Below are 21,304 nucleotides of genomic sequence, written 5' to 3'. Positions count from 1 at the left end.
CCCCTGACTCCAGCTCAGGTCATGATCTAGTGGTTGGTGAGTTCGAGTTCCATGTTGGGCTCTGCTCTGAAAGTGCAGAGCCTGCTTAGAATTTTGTCTCTCTCTCTCTCTCTCTCTCTCTGTCTCAAAAAAAAAAAAAAAAACATTAAAAAATTAGAAAAGAAAAAAAAGAAATTACTGAGAGCTGGACACAATTAAAGCTCACTTCACCTACAATGTATGTTGATATGGAGAAATTAAATATGTCCTGAATTTTTCTTTTTTCCTTACCCATGAGATACAGTATGTTCAGTGATACCAACAATTAATGCAGGAACTCAATTTATTCCTTTATGGATTCAATGAACATTTATTGAGCATTTATTCTTCTCAAGGCACTCTTTAGGCATGAGATAGAGCCATAAGCAAGCATACCAGGTCACTGCTGTCATTGAGGTACCCATCTGATGGGAAAGGGGAGACAGACAGAAAACAAGTGAACAAAAAAACCAATGACATACACTCAGATAGTGGGAAGTACAATGAGGAAAATAACGTTGAGTAGGGGTAAACTTTTAACTGGCCAGGGAAGAGCCTCTGAGAAGGTGACACGAAGTTGACCTGGGCACCATGCAAAGCCATGCCATAATAAAGATTGTTCCACACAGAATAAATAACAACAGCAGAAGCCCCGCATGAGGACTAAATTTGGTTTAATTGAATAATGGAAAGAAGGCCAGTGTAGTTGGACACAAGTATAGAAAGAATGGAAGAAAAATGATAGGAGATGGGGTTTGAGTGGGTGGGCAGGAGTCAGATCATAAGGAGTCTCCTACGCCATGGTGGGAGTTTGTATTTTATTCTACCTGCATGGAGCAGTCCTTAATAAAAACTGTTCTCTAAAGTAAACTGGAGTTTGCAAAAGACGATGTTGATGGTAATTTGATAACACAGGTACTCAATTATTGCTCACAAAAACTCCAAACTTTGACGCCAACAGAGACTGTGCGAGATTAAGGGGAGTGATCTAAGATTATCCACTGGCCAAAGCTCAGGCGTCAGAATTCTTTGCCCCTGCCCTTAATGCAGTAGATCTCGATGTCTCAGTGGGCTGTAACTTCACCGGCCTCCATCTGTGGAACTAAGGTGTCCCTGACTTCAGGAGGCTGTCCCATTAGGTCTAAATCTCCTGGATTTGCCCAGATATTTAATGATATCCTGAAAACAATGTTAATAGCAGAGAATTTTTCAAAGTCTTTTGCTCAGACATGAATTTCTAAAAAAACAAAAAAAACAAAAAAACAACAGGGGTGGAGATTGTATTTCCAGATCTAGCCAAATATCTTCCAAACATACAGCAACCATGTGCCTGTTATATTAGGACTCTTAATGTTTAGTGCTCTGAAAACTAATCCCCAAGTTTCATCCAAAGCAGGGAAAGCGATGTTCAGGAAGCTGCCTGAAAATTTTCAGAGAGCAATGTTCATGCATTAGTGGATCATATACATGCACCACTTATGGGACAACTGATCCTTAAGAACTAGGGAGAAAACTATTGAGGTACTTTAACACTAGTATTACAAATAAGTGTTAAAGGAATTCATTCATTCTTTCAGATATTTTTTGAGCACATACTACATGCTAAGCCCTGTGCCAGTACTTGAGAATTTAATGAAGAACAAGATAAATTCTCTGACATCAAGGAACTTTTATTCTAGCAACAATAACACTTAACATTTATTGTTTCTTGTATTCCAGCACTGTTACTAAGTGCATTAACTCATTCAATGGGAAATCTAGACAATAAACAAATAAGTAAACATACAGCAAGAGGTAATAAGGGATGTAAAGGAAAATAAAGCAGGAGATAGTAGATGAATGGTGGCCTGCAAATATCTATGTCCTAGTCCCCACAACCTGTGAATGTGTTACCTTCCACAGCAAAAGGGACTTTGAAGATGCAGTTAATGATTGTTCAGATGGGTCCGATGTAACCACAAGGATCCTTATAATAGGGAGGGAAGAAGGTCAGAGTCAGAAACAGAAGATGGAAGGATGGAAGCAGAGAGAAGATGCTTGGCTGCTGGCTTTGAAGATGGAAGAAGGGGCCATGAACCAAGAAATCCAGGCCACCTCTAGAAGCTGGAAAAGACAAGGAAACGAATTCTTCCCTGGAGCCTTCAGGAGGAACTCAAGCCTGTTGATGCCTTGATTTTAGTCCAGTGAAACCAAATTTGGATTTCTGACCCCCGGCAATGTCAGATAAAACATTTGTGTTGTTTTAAGCCACTGAGTTAATGGTAATTTGTTGCAGCTGCAATAGAAAACTAATACACACAGTTACGGGAAGGTGAATGACGGAGGAGGGTCAGCAGTGGTCTCTTAGAGATGGTGATCTTTCAGCAGAAGGAGGGAGCCATCTGGTTGGCTGGCTGGAAAAGCATTCCAGCAAGAGGAAGCGGCAAGTCAAATGCCCTGAGAAGGGACTAGTCTCAGTGTGTCCGAGGACTAGTATGGAGGCTTGTGTGAGTGAGCAAGGTGGAGGGTATGAGTAAGTGACCTCAGAAAGGTAACCAGAGCCCAGATTATGTAGGGTCTTGTGCACTTGCCAAGAATTTTGAGTTTGTTCCAAGAGTGATGGGAGATCAGAAGAAGGTTGTGAGCAGGAAATGATATGATATTGTTACTTTTAAAAAGAAGCAATGTGATTGCCAGGTGGAAAATAGACCCTGAGCTGGAGGAGGCAGTATAGGCAAAAGGGAAAGCAAAGAGCTGGGAGGTTGTTGATGTTGTCCAGGTGAGAGGTATAGAGGCACAGACTGGGAAAGCAACAGGCTGAAAGGAGTGTCTTTTGCAGATGGAATTGACAGGATCTGCTAGTGGATTGGATGGGAGGCCTGAGACAATGAGAAGAAATAAGAATGACATCAAGGATTTTGATGAACCTATTTGCTGAGATTTGGAAAGTTCTGGGAAGGATAGGTTTATAATGGAAAATCATAGATTTGGTTTTAGATATGTTTCCGATGGTTATTGGACAGCCAAGTGGTGATGTCAGGTAGGCAGTTGGACATAGAGCCTCAAGTTCAGGGGAGTGATTAGAGCTGGTGACATCTCTCAAGGAGCCCTGAGGAGGATGGGAAGCCATGGTGCTGATGCCAGTGTGGCTAATCCTGAGGACAGAGACCATGGGCACTGCAACCTTCAGAGCCCTGGGAGGGGACAGCTCATCAAGGGGAAAGACCAGAGCACAGCCATTACTTTCATCCTCAAGAAACATAAAGCCAGTGTTTCTGACTCTGACCTACTGAAGCAGGAGAAAGGGCAACTTGTAAAGGTCCTAAGAAGCAGCCACTGCCTTGGCCTATTTGCCCTGGCTCTCAGTGAGCTTTGAAAATGCCAGTGAGCTCTGTGTTGAGGGTCCAACAGCTGTGAATACAAGATGCTGACTCCAGAGCAGCAACTCCTTCCGCAAGGGCACCAGCCTCCCCAGGAGTGACTGCTGAGCTGAGCCACCTGAAGCCTGCGTGGGTTCAGCAGCAGCTGCACTTCTGCTCCAAGAAACAGCTCTGTGCCATCAGATCAAACAGCGGCTCTTCCCTGCTTCGCTTGGAAGCTTGGGGATTTGTTTTCAGAGCATTAAGCGGTGAGAGTCCCAGCTTAACTGGCACACAGGCGCTTCGGCTCTGAAAGGGATTTGGCTAGGCCTCCAGTCTCCCTCCCTGGTTGTTTGAAATCCAAGTTTGAGCAGAGAACCTTGAGACACTCCTGCTGCCATGCGCTCTTCTGTCTGGCTTTGCGGTGTGAGCAGGACAAGAAGAGAATGAGAGGAGCTTGCGTAGCTGAAGTCACTGGTTCCGCACCAGCACCCTGGAGCTACATCCACGAGTCTTCAAACTCAGTTGGCTCTTTACCTCCCTCACCCCTAACGTTTTCTTGATACAATTATTCTGACTTTCTAAAAAGGCTGCTGACTGACCTCCCACGATGCTCCGATGCTCCTCTTCCAGAGAACTCCGTTTCTCTGTTTCATTGTCACAATTTGTCAGCTCCCTGTGAATACACTGCTTTGAGCAGTGATTCTTAGGCCTAGCTGAACATTGGAATCACCTGGAGGGCTTTAAAAACTCCTGAAGTCTGGGTCCCATCCCCAGAGATTCCAATTTAATTGTCTTCAAGTGTAGCCTGGGCCTCTGGATTTTTTTTCAACTCCCTACAGGCAACTCCAACGTGCAGCCACAGTTGAGAACCGATGCCTCCAGACTCTGTGCTAACAAATTATCAGCTAATTTCATGAATCTCTACTATCAGAAGAAAGGGAAGGATAAACCCACCCCCCAGGGCTCTCTCCATTTGCAGGTAACACTACACTGTAGCAACAGCCTTCCAGAGAACAAGCCCGGCTGCTTGTAATCTCCCTCCAGAGAGTGCCAGATCCAGGCAAAGACGAGTTTGCAAAGGAGAAATCTTCCGGGGAAATTAGGACCCTCAACACTGACAGCACAAAGGCACCTTTTATTCATTAAGGTGTTTTTTTTCCTATTCCAGTATAGTTATCATCCAATATATTAGTTTCAGGAGGACAATATAACGATTCAACAATTCTAAACATTACTCAGTGCTCATTATGATAAGGCACCTTCTGTTTGTCAGGTGAGAATCTGTGAATGTAAACCAGAGACTTTGGCTTCCTCTCGGGGCTTTTGGGAAATGAGCTCTCTCCACCAGGTGCATAAGATCAGCTAACTACCGGGGGTGTGCCAGCACGGTTATATAGCATGACCTCTGCCTTCTGAGGGAGCCCACTGGGAAGCAGGTGGGGAAACGAGAAGCCCTTGCCACTCAAAGTGTGTCCCGAGGACCAGTGGCATGGGCGTCGCCGTCATCCCGGGGCTTCTTAGCAATACAGCCTTTTGGGCCTCCTCTCAGACCTCAACAGTAAGAAACCGCCTTTTAACAAGATGCCCAGGGGGTAAGTTTGAGAAGGGAGGGCTTATAGAACTGTGGGAAACTCAGTGCACTAAATCCTACTGAACAGGGAGGGCTAGGCGGAGGGAGCCACTTCTTCGTCTGCCAGAATGGGGGACCTTTGGTGGTGAGCGGCAGCGACCCGAAGCCGGCGGCCCAAGGTGCGGGACTAGGTCCGGGCGGCCCCGCCTGCCTGCCCCGCCTCCCTCCTGGGTCTCTGCTCTGCGCGCGGTTGCTGTGGCAGCGCCGGACGCAGATCGAGCCGAGGCTGCTGCGGCCTCCACCTCCGCCTCCAAAGGCCTTCCCAGACCCCAGGCTGCCGCTCAGCTAGCGTCTCCGCTATGCCTCGGGGGAGGCGCGGCGGCCGGGTGAGCGCCCTGGAGGGCGGCCCGGAGGAGGAAGCGCCCCCGGCGGCGGCCGCGGTGCCCTCGGCGCTGTGGGCGTCCCAGCTGCAGCCGGAGGCGGCGGCCGGGCAGATCCTGCTGCGTGGCATTTTCGAGATCGGGAGGAGCAGCTGTGACGTGGTGCTGAGCGAGCGGGCCCTCAGGTGGCGGCCCATCCAACCCGAGCGCCCCGCGGGTGAGTGTCCCGGCACCTTAACCTCCAGCCTCGCCTCCTCTCCGCCCTCCCCAGGCTCCTCCCCGCCGCGTCGCGAAGCCCCCGCCCGCTCCTTCCGAACTGGGGAGTGCAGTCTTGTCTCCTCGCGCCCCCGGGGGCCTCAGGCTACCCTCCCCGCCCGCCTGGCTCCCCGCCTGTGGGTGCATTCCCTGGAGCAAAGTCACGTACAGCTTCTGCTCTAGGAGGCCGAAAAAAGAGTTGAGCCCCAAAGGGCCGGTGTTTTCCAAACTGCGGGAAGGTCCTCTCCTTCGCTCCAAACTGGTGGAGTTTGAATCCATCAACCTCTGCCCGTCCCCTGAAAGTATAACCACTTTACAGAGTACATCTACACGTGGGTTCTGAATCGAACTCTCACTTCGTTGACTTCCGAAACTTTAATTCCCTTTTGGGCTCTCTGGACTTCTCCATCCCTCACATTCCTTGCCTTGTCTAGGATCAAGCCCTCTACCTACGTAGAAACCCGTGATTTTTTTTTTTTTTTTTTAAGTGTTGACTTTAAAGTCCTCATGCTGCTTATCGCCCTCGCCTTTTATTGACTTGACTTTAGTTATTTGGAAATGTTACAGTGCTGTATTTACAACAACTATTTCAAGTCTTCGTCGAGAGAAGATTGCTCAAAAAACCTTCGGATGTGACACTGTCTCTCCTGGCTAAATACAAACTTAAATTATTTTTAAAACATTGCCTTCCGTTGCAAAACCAGGCGCCCTGTACTACTTCTAGTAAAGTATAGAAACATGCCACTGTTCTAAAGTTTCCCGTGCAAAAAAAGCTAACAATGCACTGAGTAGGCTTAACTAAAATTACCTTCTACCTTAATTAAAATGTTTTCAGGTGTCATGAAAACCAAGGTAGAATGTTTTATTGAACCTCTGAGTTAAAACCGAGGGATATGGATGTAGAATTATTCCGTGAAGTTCTTAAGTCCGTTTGAATTTGGGAGATCTAGAAGTTTCTAAGTTATATGAAGTTTAGGTGAGCCTACAAGAGCCAGCTTAACCTACAATGAAGGTGAAATACTACATAATTTAAAACGAGACCTTGCTCAGTGAGAGCTCCTATAAATAAGTGTTGCGGTACTGGGACACAAAAAGGCAAATAATGACACCGAAAAAGAAATGCTGTTGTAAATTAAGTGGTGATGGAGGAAAAGCAGGCTTGCTTTGTGTTCATGGAAGTAGAATTTAAAAACTATACAGGTTGAAAGTTTTGATTGTTTTTTTTAAACTTTGCTCGAAACCCCTTACTTTTCTTTCACCAAGGTGTATTACTTTTTTCTTAACGAAGGCCTAGTGTGCAAACCTCTTCAGGCCTTTAAAATTGGAAGTACGGAATCCTAGCACCTTAGTAAGAACTTGTATTTATAAACAGATGTTTTACCTAGTAAAAGAAGTGGGGAAAAGAAAAGGGAATAAGAGGTATATTTAAATGAAATGATCTCTGATGTAGAATTAGTTTAGATGTGAATGCTGAAAGACCAATGAGATTGTCCAGATAATAGAGGATAAGTTGTGCCAAGGTTACCATGCTTGGGAGGACGGGGTATAGGAGGATGTAGTAGGGGAGACCATGGGTCTATTGGTCCCGGGCCCATGACTGGCGGCTCCAGGAAGCGTGGGGGTGGTGTGGTGTGGGATCACTGGGCTTTATTAGATCATACATAGGATATATTTGCGACACCACTCAGTTTTTGAATCTCAGAGTACCTTAGTTGCTGCTTTTAAAAGTAGATTTCATTTTTTAGAGCAGTTTTAGGTTCACTGCAACATTGAGCAAAAGGTACAGAGATCTCCCATGTGTTCTCTGCCCCCTACACATGCACAGCCTCCTCCATTATCCACATTCCTCATCAGAGTGGTACATTTGTTACGATTCATGAACCTACGTGAACACATCATCACCCGAGACCATAGTTGGTGTTACAGTTCGCTCTTGGTGTTGTACATTCTGTGGGTTTTGACAGATTTGTAATGATGTGTGTCTTGGGGTTCCCCGGGGAAACAGAAGCTTGGCTGTATGTTTGAGGAGGTCTACCATGGGGTTACGGAGGCTGAGCTCTGCCACCGTATGCCATTTGCAAACTGGAGAACCAGGAAAGTCAGTGGTATAATTCAGACCAAATCTGAGGGTCTGAGAAGCAGGAGAGCTGATGGTTTAACTGTCGGACTGGATCTAGATGGGGAAAAGGAAAGCTGTTCGGAACCTGTTTTGTTTGCTGTCGGTACCTGGAAGAGTACCTGACACGAAAACCATTGTTGAATGAATTTGTTAACTGGCCTCATGAACCTTACTTTTGCCTACTGCGTTGTACTACTGACTACACAGCTACTTGTGACTATTCATCACCTGCAAGAGTATCCTCTCCCTTTTTGTTAAGGTATTGGAATTCCTTTCCATAAAAACATTCTTAAGCTAATGTTGGCCTACTTCTCCACTGTGGGTATCCTGGCCAGAAGGTTCCATCGTGCTAAGCTGCAAGGTGGTAAGCACTGACCTGGACATAGATTGACCAGGATGCCACCACTATGATACAAAATGTGTACACAAAAGGGCATCACCTGTTCAGAAAATGTTAACCACAAACTGCTTAATGATCTTCCTATTGGAATCTTAAAATTTGACCATTTGTGAAATCATGAGTTTATGCATGTGAGTATAAAGTAATTACCGAGTTAGCTGTGACCTAGAAAGGAACAGAATCCAGAAGAAATAGAGGGATCAGGTGAGTTCTTTGAGGCTTCATGAGAAAAGTCAGGCAAGTCTGGGGCATGGAACCCAGACCAGGCAAAGCAGATCAAGGGTAGTACCACAGTGTGGGTAGCCCCCAACGGTCTCTGAAATTGGGGAATAAGGTGTCAAAAATTAAGGGCACACAGAAAGGGGACATGGGCAGATGTATTAGACAACTTTGCATATTTCACAGCATAGCCCTTCACTTGTGCTGTTACTGGATCAAATATATTCCGAGTTCAATATTTTCAAAAATATCACAGATTGCCTGTTGGCATTGTTCTAAATCTCAGCCAAGGACAAATTTCTAGGCATGTTTGCTTAGCAAGTAGTAAGCTTCTATTTGAAATGTTAGATGGAAGCAGAAGGTAGAAGCATTTTTGTGCATCCCCAAATCGGGATCTGCTTACTGTACTGTGTGACTGGGTGATAATGCTTTCCCATAAAGGAAAAGCTACGGGTGAGGAGAGTCAGTAATGGGTAGGATTACACTGTATTAAGCTCAAATTTTAGTACAGTTAAGAATGATCAATTTAGGAATTTCTGTGACACGAATGTCAAATGCCCAGAAATGTGTCTGCCATTTCACAGTGGGAACTTCACCATTTACTAATGGATAGCACCTTGACATAGGAAAAACACGATGGGATCTTTTATAGGCTCCCTGCTCCAGCTGTCTGTACTCTCCTGTCTGTGATGTAGGAACATTTTCAGGAGTGGGCACCAAAGGATATGAGGTCTTGTCTGCTACTAACAGGACCATAACTGACTTTGGGCAAGTAATTTAATTCCACTTTTTCATCTGCAGAATGAGGCATTTATATTACAGTTGACTCTTGAACAACTTGGGTTGGAACTGTATAGGTCTACTTACACACAAGTTTTTTTCTTTTTTTTTCTTTTTTTTTTTTTTTTGATGCAGTACAGCACTACAAATCTTTTAAGATTTTCTTGACTTTTTTTTTTTTTTTGTAGCTTTATTGCAAGAATACAGTATACAATACATTTAGCATACAAAGTATGTCTTAACCATATCATGGGTAAGGCTTCTGGTCAACAGTAGGCTATTAGTAAGTTTTGGGGGAGTCCAGAGGTAGACGTGGACTTTTGACTGTATGTGGGTCACCACCCCTAACCCTTGCATTGTTCAAGGATCAGGTGTATATAATCATTGAAAACCAACTCTCAAGTTGCGTTTTAAAGAAAATACCTATTTTTATTGACTTCAGATGTTAGGACATCGTAGGTAAGTCTCTGGTTTGAATGCTCAAGGGTCAACAGTGTGATGTGTGGGAGGAGGTGTTGTATTTTCCAGCAGGAGCTTCTCCACCCTAATGAACTTCTAATTAGAAGAAACATGGGAAATACGGGCCCCTTGCTCCCCTTCCCCCAGCTTCAGGGCATAGTGATGAGAGGTGGAGGGTCATCTCAGCACAGGGCCTGCCTTGAGAGAGGAAGAAACCATTTTCTGATAGAAAATTATTGGTCAAGCTAGTCATCAGACTTTTTTTTTTTTTTTTTATGGGCAAAAGGACTAGCTTAGCTTTGACATCATTTCCTCTACCTTAAAAAAAGTTTTTTAATGTTTATTTCAGAGAGCAAGAGAGAGACAGAATGTGAACAGGGGAGGGGCAGAGAGAGAGAGGGAGACACAGAATCTGAAGCAGGCTCTAGGCTCTGAGTGGTCAGCACAGAGCCCGACACGGGGCTCAAACCCATGAACTGTGAGATCGTGACCTGAGCTGAAGTTGGATGCTTAGCCGACTGAGCCACCCAGGTGCCCCTCATTTCCTCTACCTTTTAATCAAAGTTCAGGGCAAGGATTTTACAGTTTGTCCGGTTAGCATCTGAAAACTATGTTTTAAATATTAAAAACAAAGAGTTTCAAATCTTAGGGCTTAAAAATCTCTATTTTTCATGGACTTTCTACTGCAGGTTGCACAATTTCATGTTAGGTTTTTCCAAAGGGTTGTTTGTAACTCCGCTCTTAGCTGAGTTGAAGGAGAGCAGTAACCAGAAAATCTGAGAAAGCTGGGCTACAAATTAAGGTCTCTTTTATGAGAGCTAAAATGATTTGCTTTAGATTTGCTGGAAACTTACCAATGTGAAAGGTAGTGTGGGAAAATGTGAAAATGAGAAAATAATTTAAAAACAAGAGTAAATGGTTGTTTGGGACTTAGCAGGGCTGGGTACATTCTAAGTATTAATCTGCCTAAGCTGTTTGGGAACAGATGTACGTGAAACAGATCCCAGTCTTCTGTTGTGTACATCCAAAGTGAGACATCTGTCGGTGGACCTTGTGGTCAGAAATAATGGAAGCAGGGGTTAAACCCCAAAATGACCTGTTATGTGAATTATTGAAGGATTAATTACTCAGTAAAACCTGATGCTTTGATTCATCAGTGTACATGTTAAGAAAATACTTCTTTAAAAAAATTGACAATCTGTTCCTACACTGTCAAATTTGAAGGAATTTTTAAAAGATGGGTGTGAAAAATCAAGCTCACCCTGTAACTGCATGTACTGTTAATGAAGTTTTTAAATGCTTTGGAAGGTCTGTTAACCTATTATATAAATATTAAGTAGTTATATTGTATAAATATTAGCTTTTCATTAAAGTAAATTGGTCCACACAGAGAAACAAATGCAGAATGTATCTCTAAAGCATGACCGTGGAGTTAAATTTTCTGTGGTGATGGAATGTTCTGTATCTGAACTGTCCAGATTGCACCATCCATGTGTGGCTATTATACCTGAATTGTGGCTAGTGTGACTGAATAACTGAATTTTTATTTAATTTTAATTTGATAGCTGCATATGGCTAGTGGTGATCACATTGGACACCCTGGCTTTAATGCATGCAGAGTTGAAATCGTTTATTTCCTTTATTCCTAGGTATTGGTTTTAATCTTTATAGGAAGGCAAAATTTCAAATCTTAATGTACAATTGATATGGTCATACCACCTGAGCTACCTATTTAAGGATAAATCCACTTAATCCAGAAATGTCAAAGTGGCAAAGTCCTTTCACGTATTTTGTGAATACAAAAAATACTTTGTTTATTGCAAATCATTTGATAGTAAAGTTGAAGTCTTGTCTATAAAAGTTGTATTATTCCTCATAGTTATTATTTGAACTGAAATTCAGCAAACTTAATCTCTTTCTTACTATAAAAATAGTATATACAAAATAACTGCCCTGGCCTGTGTACCCTGACCCCCGAGGAGTCCACATATTAATGTTATTCCTTAACCATGTGGCACTATCTGAAGGCAAGTACTTTGAAAAACTTGATTATGTCCCCCTTCTTTTTGCCCTCCCCTACATGGGATCTTTGGGGCTACAATTGGCACATAAATACCTTCCTAGGAGTGGGGAACAGTACTTGTGCTGAAGCCAAGGGACTTAAAAATTGAGGGTCCAATGGCTGGATCAAGGTCAGTAAACCAGAGAGGTAAATCCAGATGGGATTGTCTGAAGCGGGAAGATCTGAAGTGACTTGCAGAAGTCTAAACGTAAAGCTAAAGAATCAAAGAGCCATGGCAGTAGGTAGAGGGGTTGACAGATACTTTGGGTACTCAGGAGGATAGTATTGCCTCGACTAGGCATTTTTGTGCTCTCTGCAATTTGGGAGAACGGACCATCGTTGTTTAAAAGACTAGGGATACAGCTGGGTGGCTCAGTAGATTAAGTGTCTGACTTCAGCTCAGGTCATGATCTCCCAGTTTGTGAGTTTGAGCCCCATGTCAGGCTTTGTGCTGACTGCTTGGAGCCTGCTTTGGATTCTGTGTCTCCCTGTCTCTCTGCCCCTCCCCTGCTTACGCTCTGTCTCTCTCTGTCTCTCCTGTAGGAATAGGAGATGTCTATTGGGGGCAAATGTCTGGGAAAGATAAAAGGTAGGGGGAGACAGATTGGGAGGGATACCCTTGTGACTCTGAGACCTATAAAAGGAGGATAAGGCAGCCAGGGGCAGGGAGAGCCTTGGCCCATGATGCATATCTGGTCAGGTCTCTGCTTACCTATGGTGAGATTTTGGGGGAAAAGACTGCCCATTAAGAGTCCTGCCTTGAGCATAAATAGCCAAACCTCAGCTGTGTTTAGTCCTGGGAACAGTGTGACCTCAGCAACAAAGCTTAGGAGAAGCCTTGAAGGGACCAACAGCTGGAGGCTGGCTGTTAGCTAACTGCACTCTTTGCAGCAGAAAGGAAAGTTCTTCCTCAAAGGGACAGGACGGCAGCCGCAGTGACCAGTGAGGTTTACTGTCATCGTTATGAACTCAGGTATTCAAATGTATTAAATAGGCTTCAATTTGCAGAATGCCAGTTCTTACTGATTCTCAAATTGTCCTAATTTCTGGCATTTTGGATGAATGGGAACCCCTCCAAGTTGACTTCTAAGTTTTTTTGACATTCCCTTGGCTGTCTCTGATAGCTTTCTTGCTTTCTTGAATGGCAGGATATTCCAGGCTAATCTACATGTCATGCCCCAGACATAGCATCAACCTGATCATTAAAAGGAAGCTTAGTTCCTTTGAGTAGGGGTATTTAGAGACCACAAGTTGAGCTCCAGTTGTGCTCATTGCTAATATTTTCCGTTTTCCAGTTCTTTCAGAAACAGCAAGGAAGTATGTATTTTTCTTCCAAAAAGAAAATACATCATGGAATTATGCTGATACTTTCAGTTTAAATTCAGGACTAAAAGGTGTTTACTTTGTCTCCTTTCTGCTATCCTTAAAATCTTGATTTCTAAGTGCAACAGTATCATTGCCAACCATATCATTGCTCATTTGCTTTATCTTGTAACATGTGTAAATCACAGAATAACAACACCAATGCTACCATTAACAGTACAACTTCTGAAAGTCATTCTGTAATTTTTTATTGTTGTGTATAGAGTACATACCAGGGTATGTGCTGTGTGTAGTCAAATTACTGGGGTTTTAAAAAAATGTTTTTAATGTTTTATTTATTTTTGAGAGATACAGAGTACAAGCAGGGGAGGGGCAGAGACAGAGGGAGACATGGAATGTGAAGCAGGCTCCAAGCTCTGAGCTGTCAGCATAGAGGCCAATGCAGGGCTCGAACCCACGAACTGTGAGATCTTGACCTGAGCCGAAGTTGGACACTTAACCGACTGAGCCACCCAGGTGTTCCAAATTACTGTGTTTTAAAGACGCTTACAGTCCTCCCTATCTGTGATGTTATATCCTCAACCCAGTATGCAGAATTGTCTATTTACGTTTGTTTTTGATTTTTGGCATTACTTCTTTAAAATTCAGTTTTATTTTGTAATTATATAAACTATTTATAGGGTTCCAGACTCAAACTTACTAAACAAACTATATTCTGGGAAATATAACTTTTTATCTGGGTCCTTTCTACCCTTTTCTTCCTTCCTATTACAGGTAAGCTTATTTGTCTTTTCAAATTTGGGGGTTGTTCTTTTGTAAATATAAGCAATCGTGTATATGTATATACTTATATGCATATGTGTATATATTCTCCTTACCCGACTCCTACCCCACTTCCTTAAATGCATCGTAGCATACCATATTTTTTTTCCATCTTACTTTAAATTAACAGTATATCTGGCATATCACTCTAGGGTGAGAGTCTATGTTTCCTTTTATATCTGCACAAAAATCTATTGTGTACTATAGTTTATGGAAAGATTGGGTTGTTTCTAGCCTTTTTTTGCTATGGAAAATAGTGGTGTAATGAAAAACCTTATGTGTCCATTTGATTTTTTTTCAGTATATTTTTGGAATAGATTCCTAGAAGTGGGATTGTTGACTAAAAGAATAAATGCATATGTAATTTTTATTAGATTTTATTTTTTAGAGTTACGTTTTAGGTTCACAGCAAAGTTGAGTAGAACATGCAAAGATCTTCCATGCACTCCATGCCTGCCTGTATACCTTGCTCAGTATTTCCAAATTACCTCATAAGAATCGTACTATTTTGCCTTTGTATCATTGTTGTATCAGGGCACCTGTTTCTGTGAAGTTTCTTCTAAAGAGTATATTGTGAAACTTCTAAAAAACCTATCTGATGAGAAAGGGTATCTCAGCATAGTTTTAATTTATGTTTTTCTCATTAAATCATTCATACTTTTAGCTTCTTTCTTCCCCAGTTAGGGAGCACCTACTATGTGCTGAGTTTTCTGATAGGTTTCAGAGATGCTATAATCAATTCGACATAGTTTTTGCTTCCAAGTGTTCATAATCTGCAGGAAAATTTACCAGCAAAATTACTGATGATCTATTTTATGTGCAATTGAGATATTATAGGGCATTATACACATACATGGAAATGTAACTAAAGGAGAAAATCATTTTGTTGGGAGGCGGAGGAAGAGGTCAGGTAAAGGTACAGAGGAATGTGAGGTTAAACTTGAATATGGGCCTTGAAGCATGGCTAGGGATTGGCAACACAAAAGAGTAAGGAAACCGTTCTAGGAAAATGATAACTTTTTTGGCAGGGGGAATATCAGGAGAGCATGCTTTGACCCATTTGGAAAATAAGACCATAGTCTGTGAAGAGAGTGTTAATGGAAGAGATGACAGTGCTTGGTGATAAGTCAGTGGTTTGTATAAGGCCCTGAATAACAGGCTAGGAAGTTGGTTTCTAAACCTAAGGGTTGAGTAAGGGGTAGCAAAATCTGAAGGTTTTTGTTCTTTAAGTGAGTTTGGGTTTCGAGAAGACCATCATGGAACCAGGATGGATTTTAAATGGGCAGTACACTGGAGAGCCTATTTCAGTGACTAGTATACCAGAAGATCCAGGAATAGTGTGTATGTGGCAGGGAGAATGGAAATGTGAGGCTAAGTGAAGAGATATTGTCAGAGAATTTGGAGGATGTGGAACTTGAGGGAAGGGGAGGAAACTATGGTGATGCCGAGATTTTTAACCTGAATGATGGAATGGATACTGAACACTGCTAAAATTCTCAGATCAGCAAAATGAGAAAGTATCTTACTTGACGTGTATTGTACCATGTATCAACTATGCTGGTGACTAGCAAAATGTCCAAACATAAAGGAAATTGAAAGCTTAAAATTGAATGCATAAGCTGGAGAAATGGCTCCTGAAGGGACTGTACGTTGAACTCTCTCAAGCCTAAGGTCTGTGTTTTTCGTGAGCCTTGGGATGTCTCTTGTGTCCTGTTTCTTATTCAGTTGAGGCTACTTAAAATTTAAAGGTATTTTTGGAAAACATTGTTCATTAAATATTGGAAATAAGGTTATGATCTTTATGCAGCCATAATATTTAGGTATTACTGAAATGAAAAAAATGAACACATCAATTTTTATATGTAGAAAAGAACTTCTTTATCATTTTAAACTCTGAAATTCATTTCGTAAGATCAGTTTTTTGTCTAGTACAAATATTCTATGTTAGACTTTTAAGTGTACTGAATGTTACACATAATTCAAAGTACTTTCTATGTCCATCTGTACAGGAGGAATAAGATCAATAAAACTGAACAACTGTTAGCGTATATTGGTTTCCTTATGTTTTAGCCATGTTTTCATGTATTGAAAGTGTAAAGGAAGACAGTGTATGTTTTGTTGTTTTCATTCTATAGGTAGATGCTTATTATAGTTAAAATCTCAGATATAATGCATTTTTAAAATCCCATCCATAACCAAGTTACTTTAGATAATTTATTTAAATACTCAGGGTATACTAAAAAAATATAGACTTTTGTCTTGGGATTTGATCGATAATCTCTTATTTTAGAAGTAGAAATAAAGTTTTCTCTAAAAATCATATTTCCATTTCTTAGAATTAGCATTTTTCACATTTGGGGAAAAATATCGTGGTATTCTAGCTTTTGCATTGGAGACAAATCTATCATTTTCCAGGTTACTTGGATGTTTTACAGGACTAAGCCTACTCTGTCACAGGGCTTCATGCCATGGAAACATCTTATGGGTGAGCCTAATATTACTCCAATTTTCTTGATACTTGAACACTTTGTTAGGTGTATGCCAAATTCATTCTTCCATGCAGAAGCATTAGATGCAAACTATGTCATTGAAATTCTAAGAGCCTTTTCAAATGTAACTTTGCTATAGTATAACATGAGTCCCAACAGTTAGTGTAAAAAGTTATGCAATGCCTTTTGGCTTTGACTATTGAAAGATCTTTAGTCTATAACAATTAGCATCAGTTGTGTGCATTGTATACTTTGGGGCGATAGGACTAGTTCCAAAGAAATACCATAGAAGGTCTCAGACTTCTGAGGTTGAGGTTGATAATACACTTAATAAATTATTTGCAGTTTTACATTACAGTCGTGACCTAGCAGTTACCAATTGCTTAAATACAGAGTATAGGACACCAGGTTGAATGCATTGATTTTGAACTGAAGAATTCCTGTTCATGTCCCAGACTTATCAAGTATTATCATTAGGTTTGAAAATAAGAGCTGTCTTCACCATTATTCTTGGTAGCCTGAAGAAATCAGAAAACCCATCTTAGAGGCTCTTATAAAACCTTTAGGGTTCTTATTTGGTTAATATTCTGCCTTGATAAGAGTCTCAATAAAATCAGTTAAATGCGAACTCTGAAAATTCAACCTACTGTCTGTCATGTTCAGTTTACCATTAAACAATAGCATGCCCTGGATATAACCCACTAATTTTATTTTTTCACCTTAATGAAAGCACTGGTCATTATTGCTGCCACTGATGCTCTTTTGTCTGCACATACTGTTGCAACATAATGTGTTGTGCATTTGATACGGATATTACCATATTGCCATAAGGAGCTGCTATTATTTTAGACACCAACTGATTCCATGATAGTGTCAGATTTCTTTAACATATGCTTATGTTTTTGTACAAATGACCTCAAGAAACATCTGCTAGTTTTGTGGTGGTATCTACTGTTTCTTTTTTAGAATTTGACCTGTCAGTCACTTTTTAATGTGACTATACAGTATTTCATTATAGTAGGCTGTCTGGTTTCTTATGCTGTTGATATTAATTAATGACATTCATGGCATAATTCAGAAAGAAACTGAAGTCGCCCATGCACGTTATTTTAAAAATATCTTTTCATGGTTGCTGTTTTAACTTTTTTGTCATTGATACTTTAAAATAGAAGAGAGCCCTTTTAGTGGATCCTTTAGGATCCAAAATTTTACGTCCAAAATTGCTTTCTAATGGTTCTGAAATTACTCTGAGTTTTATAAAAATGTGTACTAGTTGTGGCATATCATTAATTCATATCCTGTGCTCACTGCTAATCTTTCTCAGTATCTTCGATGGGTTTAGAAGGGGCAGGCAAAGGAAAAGAAAATTTTCTATGACGTTGTGAAATCTTTGCTTTAGGATACTGGAAAAACTTGTAGAGAATATGAGCTATTGATTCTATTATAGGTGGGATCCCTTCTTTTACTTTGGTATGACCCTGACCAGAAAGCAAAGATCACACATTTCCATTATCTGGAATTTTCTTTTCTGCTTCCTCTTTGTTGATTCTACTTTTTTTCCCCAAGACCTAGCTATTGATTCAAAGAAAGCAATACGGCTGTATATTTATGGTACTTAAAACATCAAAATGAAAGAACTGTCTCTGAATAGCAATATTGGTTCATGTTTTCCAGTGGAAAACCTATAAACAGAATTTTTTTCCAATTCCCTTTATTTTATTAGATGACGCTGTGTATAAAATTTTCTTACCTAGACATTTTACACCAAATCTAAACCCAACAGAGTAAATATATATGAGGTAATAGTCTTAACCATAGTTGATGTCTATGTTCAAATAATAACTAGAACAGCTTACTTTTATTTTCTCCTCTTCCATGCATCAGCTGTTGGACTCCTTTAGACTCTAAACATGTCCTCATTTACATCTCTGTGCTCATTCAGTCACCCTTGCTGCTTTTAGGCTCTCTTTGTCCCTTGGGTGACTTATGTCATTAGGACAACCTTCTGTCCCCTGTTTGCCATCCCTTGGCTGAAACTGAGTGGAGGTCCTTGCCAGTTACCTGAGGTGCTGGCCCTGCTGTGGCTCATCTTTGGCCTTGGTGATGTCTGTGTGCTTTTTATGCCAAAACTTGGTTCTGTGATGGGTGAAAGGGTTACTGAAAGCTTTACTTTCAGTGGTAATACCAAGCGAGGCTATGTTGAGTGCCTAAGCAGCTTTCTTTTAGGCCTGAAATAGGAGAGGCAGGGGCCTCAATGTCCCTTGAGAAAGAGGGATTCCCCTCAGCCTTCTGGGCCCAAGGCTCAACCATTTAAGTGAGCTAGTGGCCTGGACCCAAAGGGGAGTATAATTCCCCCAAATTATGGTTTAGTTTACCTCTGGGTAGGATGGGTATTGGACCATCTAAGTGAAGTCCCCAGTGACTTTTCTTGCCTCTTACAGAGCAGGCCATTTACTAGTTTCCATGCCTCTGTCCCCCCTACCCTATGTGAGACATTGGAGGAACCACAGGGATAGGGGATGTTCATGGTTTTCAGATGTTGGGTATATCTGGCGTTGTATTTGAAGTATAGAGACTGTTTAGTGGTTTTACTTTACTTACTGTCTACGCTTTTTGTTATTAGTTTTTAGTGCAGGGAATTTTGTCTGTATGATCATGGTGGGGTGGAAGAGGGGAAGCAGAATTAAGCATATTTCCAAGAACATTTTATGGTGCCTGGCATGACATCATGAGCAGGTGGGCCCATAACTATTTACTTGATGCTCTTTTTAAGAAGTCCCATTATATCATGGGAAATGGAAAAATAGCAAAAATTTGTTGATGCATTCTTTAGGAAATCTTGTATGCATGTTCACTAGAGAAACATGGGGTTTCTCCCTTGAAGGACAAAGCTTTGTTTTGTTTTTAATAAGACACACTCTTCGTAATTAAAACAAAATCCCAGTGTTAAAGGATTACTGTCTTAAATAATTGGATTTCTTTCATTTGTTTCCCCGATCCCTATATATGAGAATAAATCTAATGGCGTCTTAGGATAATACATATTTCTAGATTAAATAGTTCTTGTAGCCACTGAATTTTATTAACACCTCTCAAGGTTTATGGATAATCTAGAAAATCATGTAAAAAATAGAAAATAATTTAAGGTGAGGAACTTATTTTATGTTTGGGAAGGGGAAAGATCCAGAAACTGGTTAAGAACAATAGAGGCTGTGGAAACACTTGTGAAAGATGATGTGTTGCTCTTTGCAATAAATTATTCAAATAAACTCCTTATTTGCATAACTTTCTTTAACCCTGCCCTTAAAATACCAAATTTAGTATTACATATTTCTTATTTCAGATGGTATTTTAATATCTGAAGATGGTTTAGGTTAAAAATGGTTAAGATTTCAAGTGATACAGGGGAAAAGCAAGATGTCCAGCAGTTGTAACTTGAGAAAAATTCACAGAAAAAGCTCTGTTCCCCTGCCTCTTCTCTTTTTTTTGTCTGCATACTCCAGAGCCCTTTTCTAAGACTCTTAAATCATGTGGGAGCCTGGGGGAGGACAAACACTAGGATGAGTGGTGTAAGAAGGGGGAGTATTTTGCTTGCGGCAAAGTATTCCTCCATATGGGACTTTCTTAAAGCTGTCCCTTCAGCCCCTTAAATCCACATTTGAGCTCTCGGGAAGAGGCTGTGTTAGGGGCAGCAGAGGAGAGTGAAGTGTGAAGGCAGACGAAGGGTCATTTTTCTAGTTGATCATTTCTGGGCTCTGGTGGACCTTTTCAGACTGCCCTGTCTCTCCATTTAATTCTGGGTCAGTCTTGACCCCAGTTTCCCCGGCATAGCGGTGCTCAGCACCCCCTGGGTTTGGAAACTCAAATAGGCACTGGTTCTAGTTCTGGTGGGAGCAAAGATATCAAGGACTTTGGAAAGATTTTCTATTTAATGCTATAGAGAGGCGACATGAGAGAGGAATGTAAATGATACTTTCAAAGCTTACACACATTTCTCACTTAACTTCACCTGCCTTCTCTGGGCCAGATTGTAGCGCTTGCTATTTTGATGAATTCTCACCTAAAATAGTGTCTTCTCTGTGTAAGTCTGGTGTTCTAACTAATGGTAAACGAGGCAAGTAAAGCTTTTAGAAGGAAAAAAAGACATTTGATCAGTTTCTCTGTCATCTTTCGCTTGATATGGTGATAAGACGAAAGGTCACCAGCATGCGGCGTTTTGTTATGGCAACCCTGGCAGACCTATATCCTTCCTTAGGTTTTCATTTGTTCTTCCTGTGCCCTCATGTGGCCTGCCTTCTGTGTGCACATGGGGAAAAAGAGAGCCTGGTTTCTTCCTCTTCTCATAAGGATACCTGTCCTGTCAGGTTAGGGTACCACCCTTATGACCTAAGTTAACCTTAATTACTCATTGAAAGCTCTGTCTTCAAATAGAGTCACATTGGGGGTTAGGGCTTCAACATCTGAATTTTGGAGTTGGGGGATACAATTCAGTCCATGACAGGTGGATTTACTCGTTTAGCTAAATCTTTTCCAACCCTGAAAGTCATTTTACCGCCTCTTCCAAATTCCTGTTAACAGTAAGAGGTATTTTTTTCTTTTTGAATTTTAATATAATGGTTAATGCATGGTTACTTTTACATTGTTTATAACACTAAGAAGTAATAATTGTTAGGAGCATCAATCATATTAAAATGGTTTGGAAATATGGGTTATTTCTTTTAAAGTAGGTTTCCTCAACTCTAAATCTCTATGAAATTGGACAATCTAATCAGTCTAAATGCAGCCCAAATAGTAAGCTTTTGGTTCTATAATAGCAGCTCTTAAAAGATAGTGAAATACATTTGAGTACCACAGACAGAGTCAGGAGTTCGCTTGACCTACTAAACTTTTCTGAAAATGTGCTGAACTTATAACTTGAATTTTTGGTCTGTGATTACAAATGTTTGGTGAGAGATGATGGTGTCTGATTTGTTTTTCTCCCATTAAGGGTTCATTTCAGATTTGGTACTGAAATCAATGTTCACCATCTCTATCTATCTGGAACATCTTGCCAATAAATATCTTACA

General features: G+C 41.1%; 1 protein-coding gene across 4 annotated transcripts in view; it reads left to right on the top strand.

Annotated features, from left to right (window-relative positions):
* The first annotated feature begins 4,675 nt into the window (after positions 1 to 4,675).
* CERKL (ceramide kinase like) overlaps positions 4,676 to 21,304 on the top strand; it is a 108,445-nt gene continuing 91,816 nt past the window's right edge. Inside the window, exon 1 of one of the 4 annotated variants that reach the window (XM_045480402.1) lies at positions 4,676 to 5,526. In XM_045480402.1, coding sequence (XP_045336358.1) covers positions 5,289 to 5,526 — 238 coding nt within the window. In that variant the 5' untranslated portion in view covers positions 4,676 to 5,288. The remainder of the gene's footprint in view (positions 5,527 to 21,304) is intronic. The other 3 variants (XM_045480404.1, XM_045480401.1, XM_045480400.1) reach the window with 3 other exon arrangements.

Source organism: Leopardus geoffroyi, chromosome C1 (genome assembly GCF_018350155.1).
Source record: "Leopardus geoffroyi isolate Oge1 chromosome C1, O.geoffroyi_Oge1_pat1.0, whole genome shotgun sequence".
NCBI lineage: Eukaryota > Metazoa > Chordata > Mammalia > Carnivora > Felidae > Leopardus > Leopardus geoffroyi.
The sequence above is the reverse complement of the archived record's forward strand: the minus strand, read 5'-3'. Positions and strand labels throughout refer to the sequence as shown.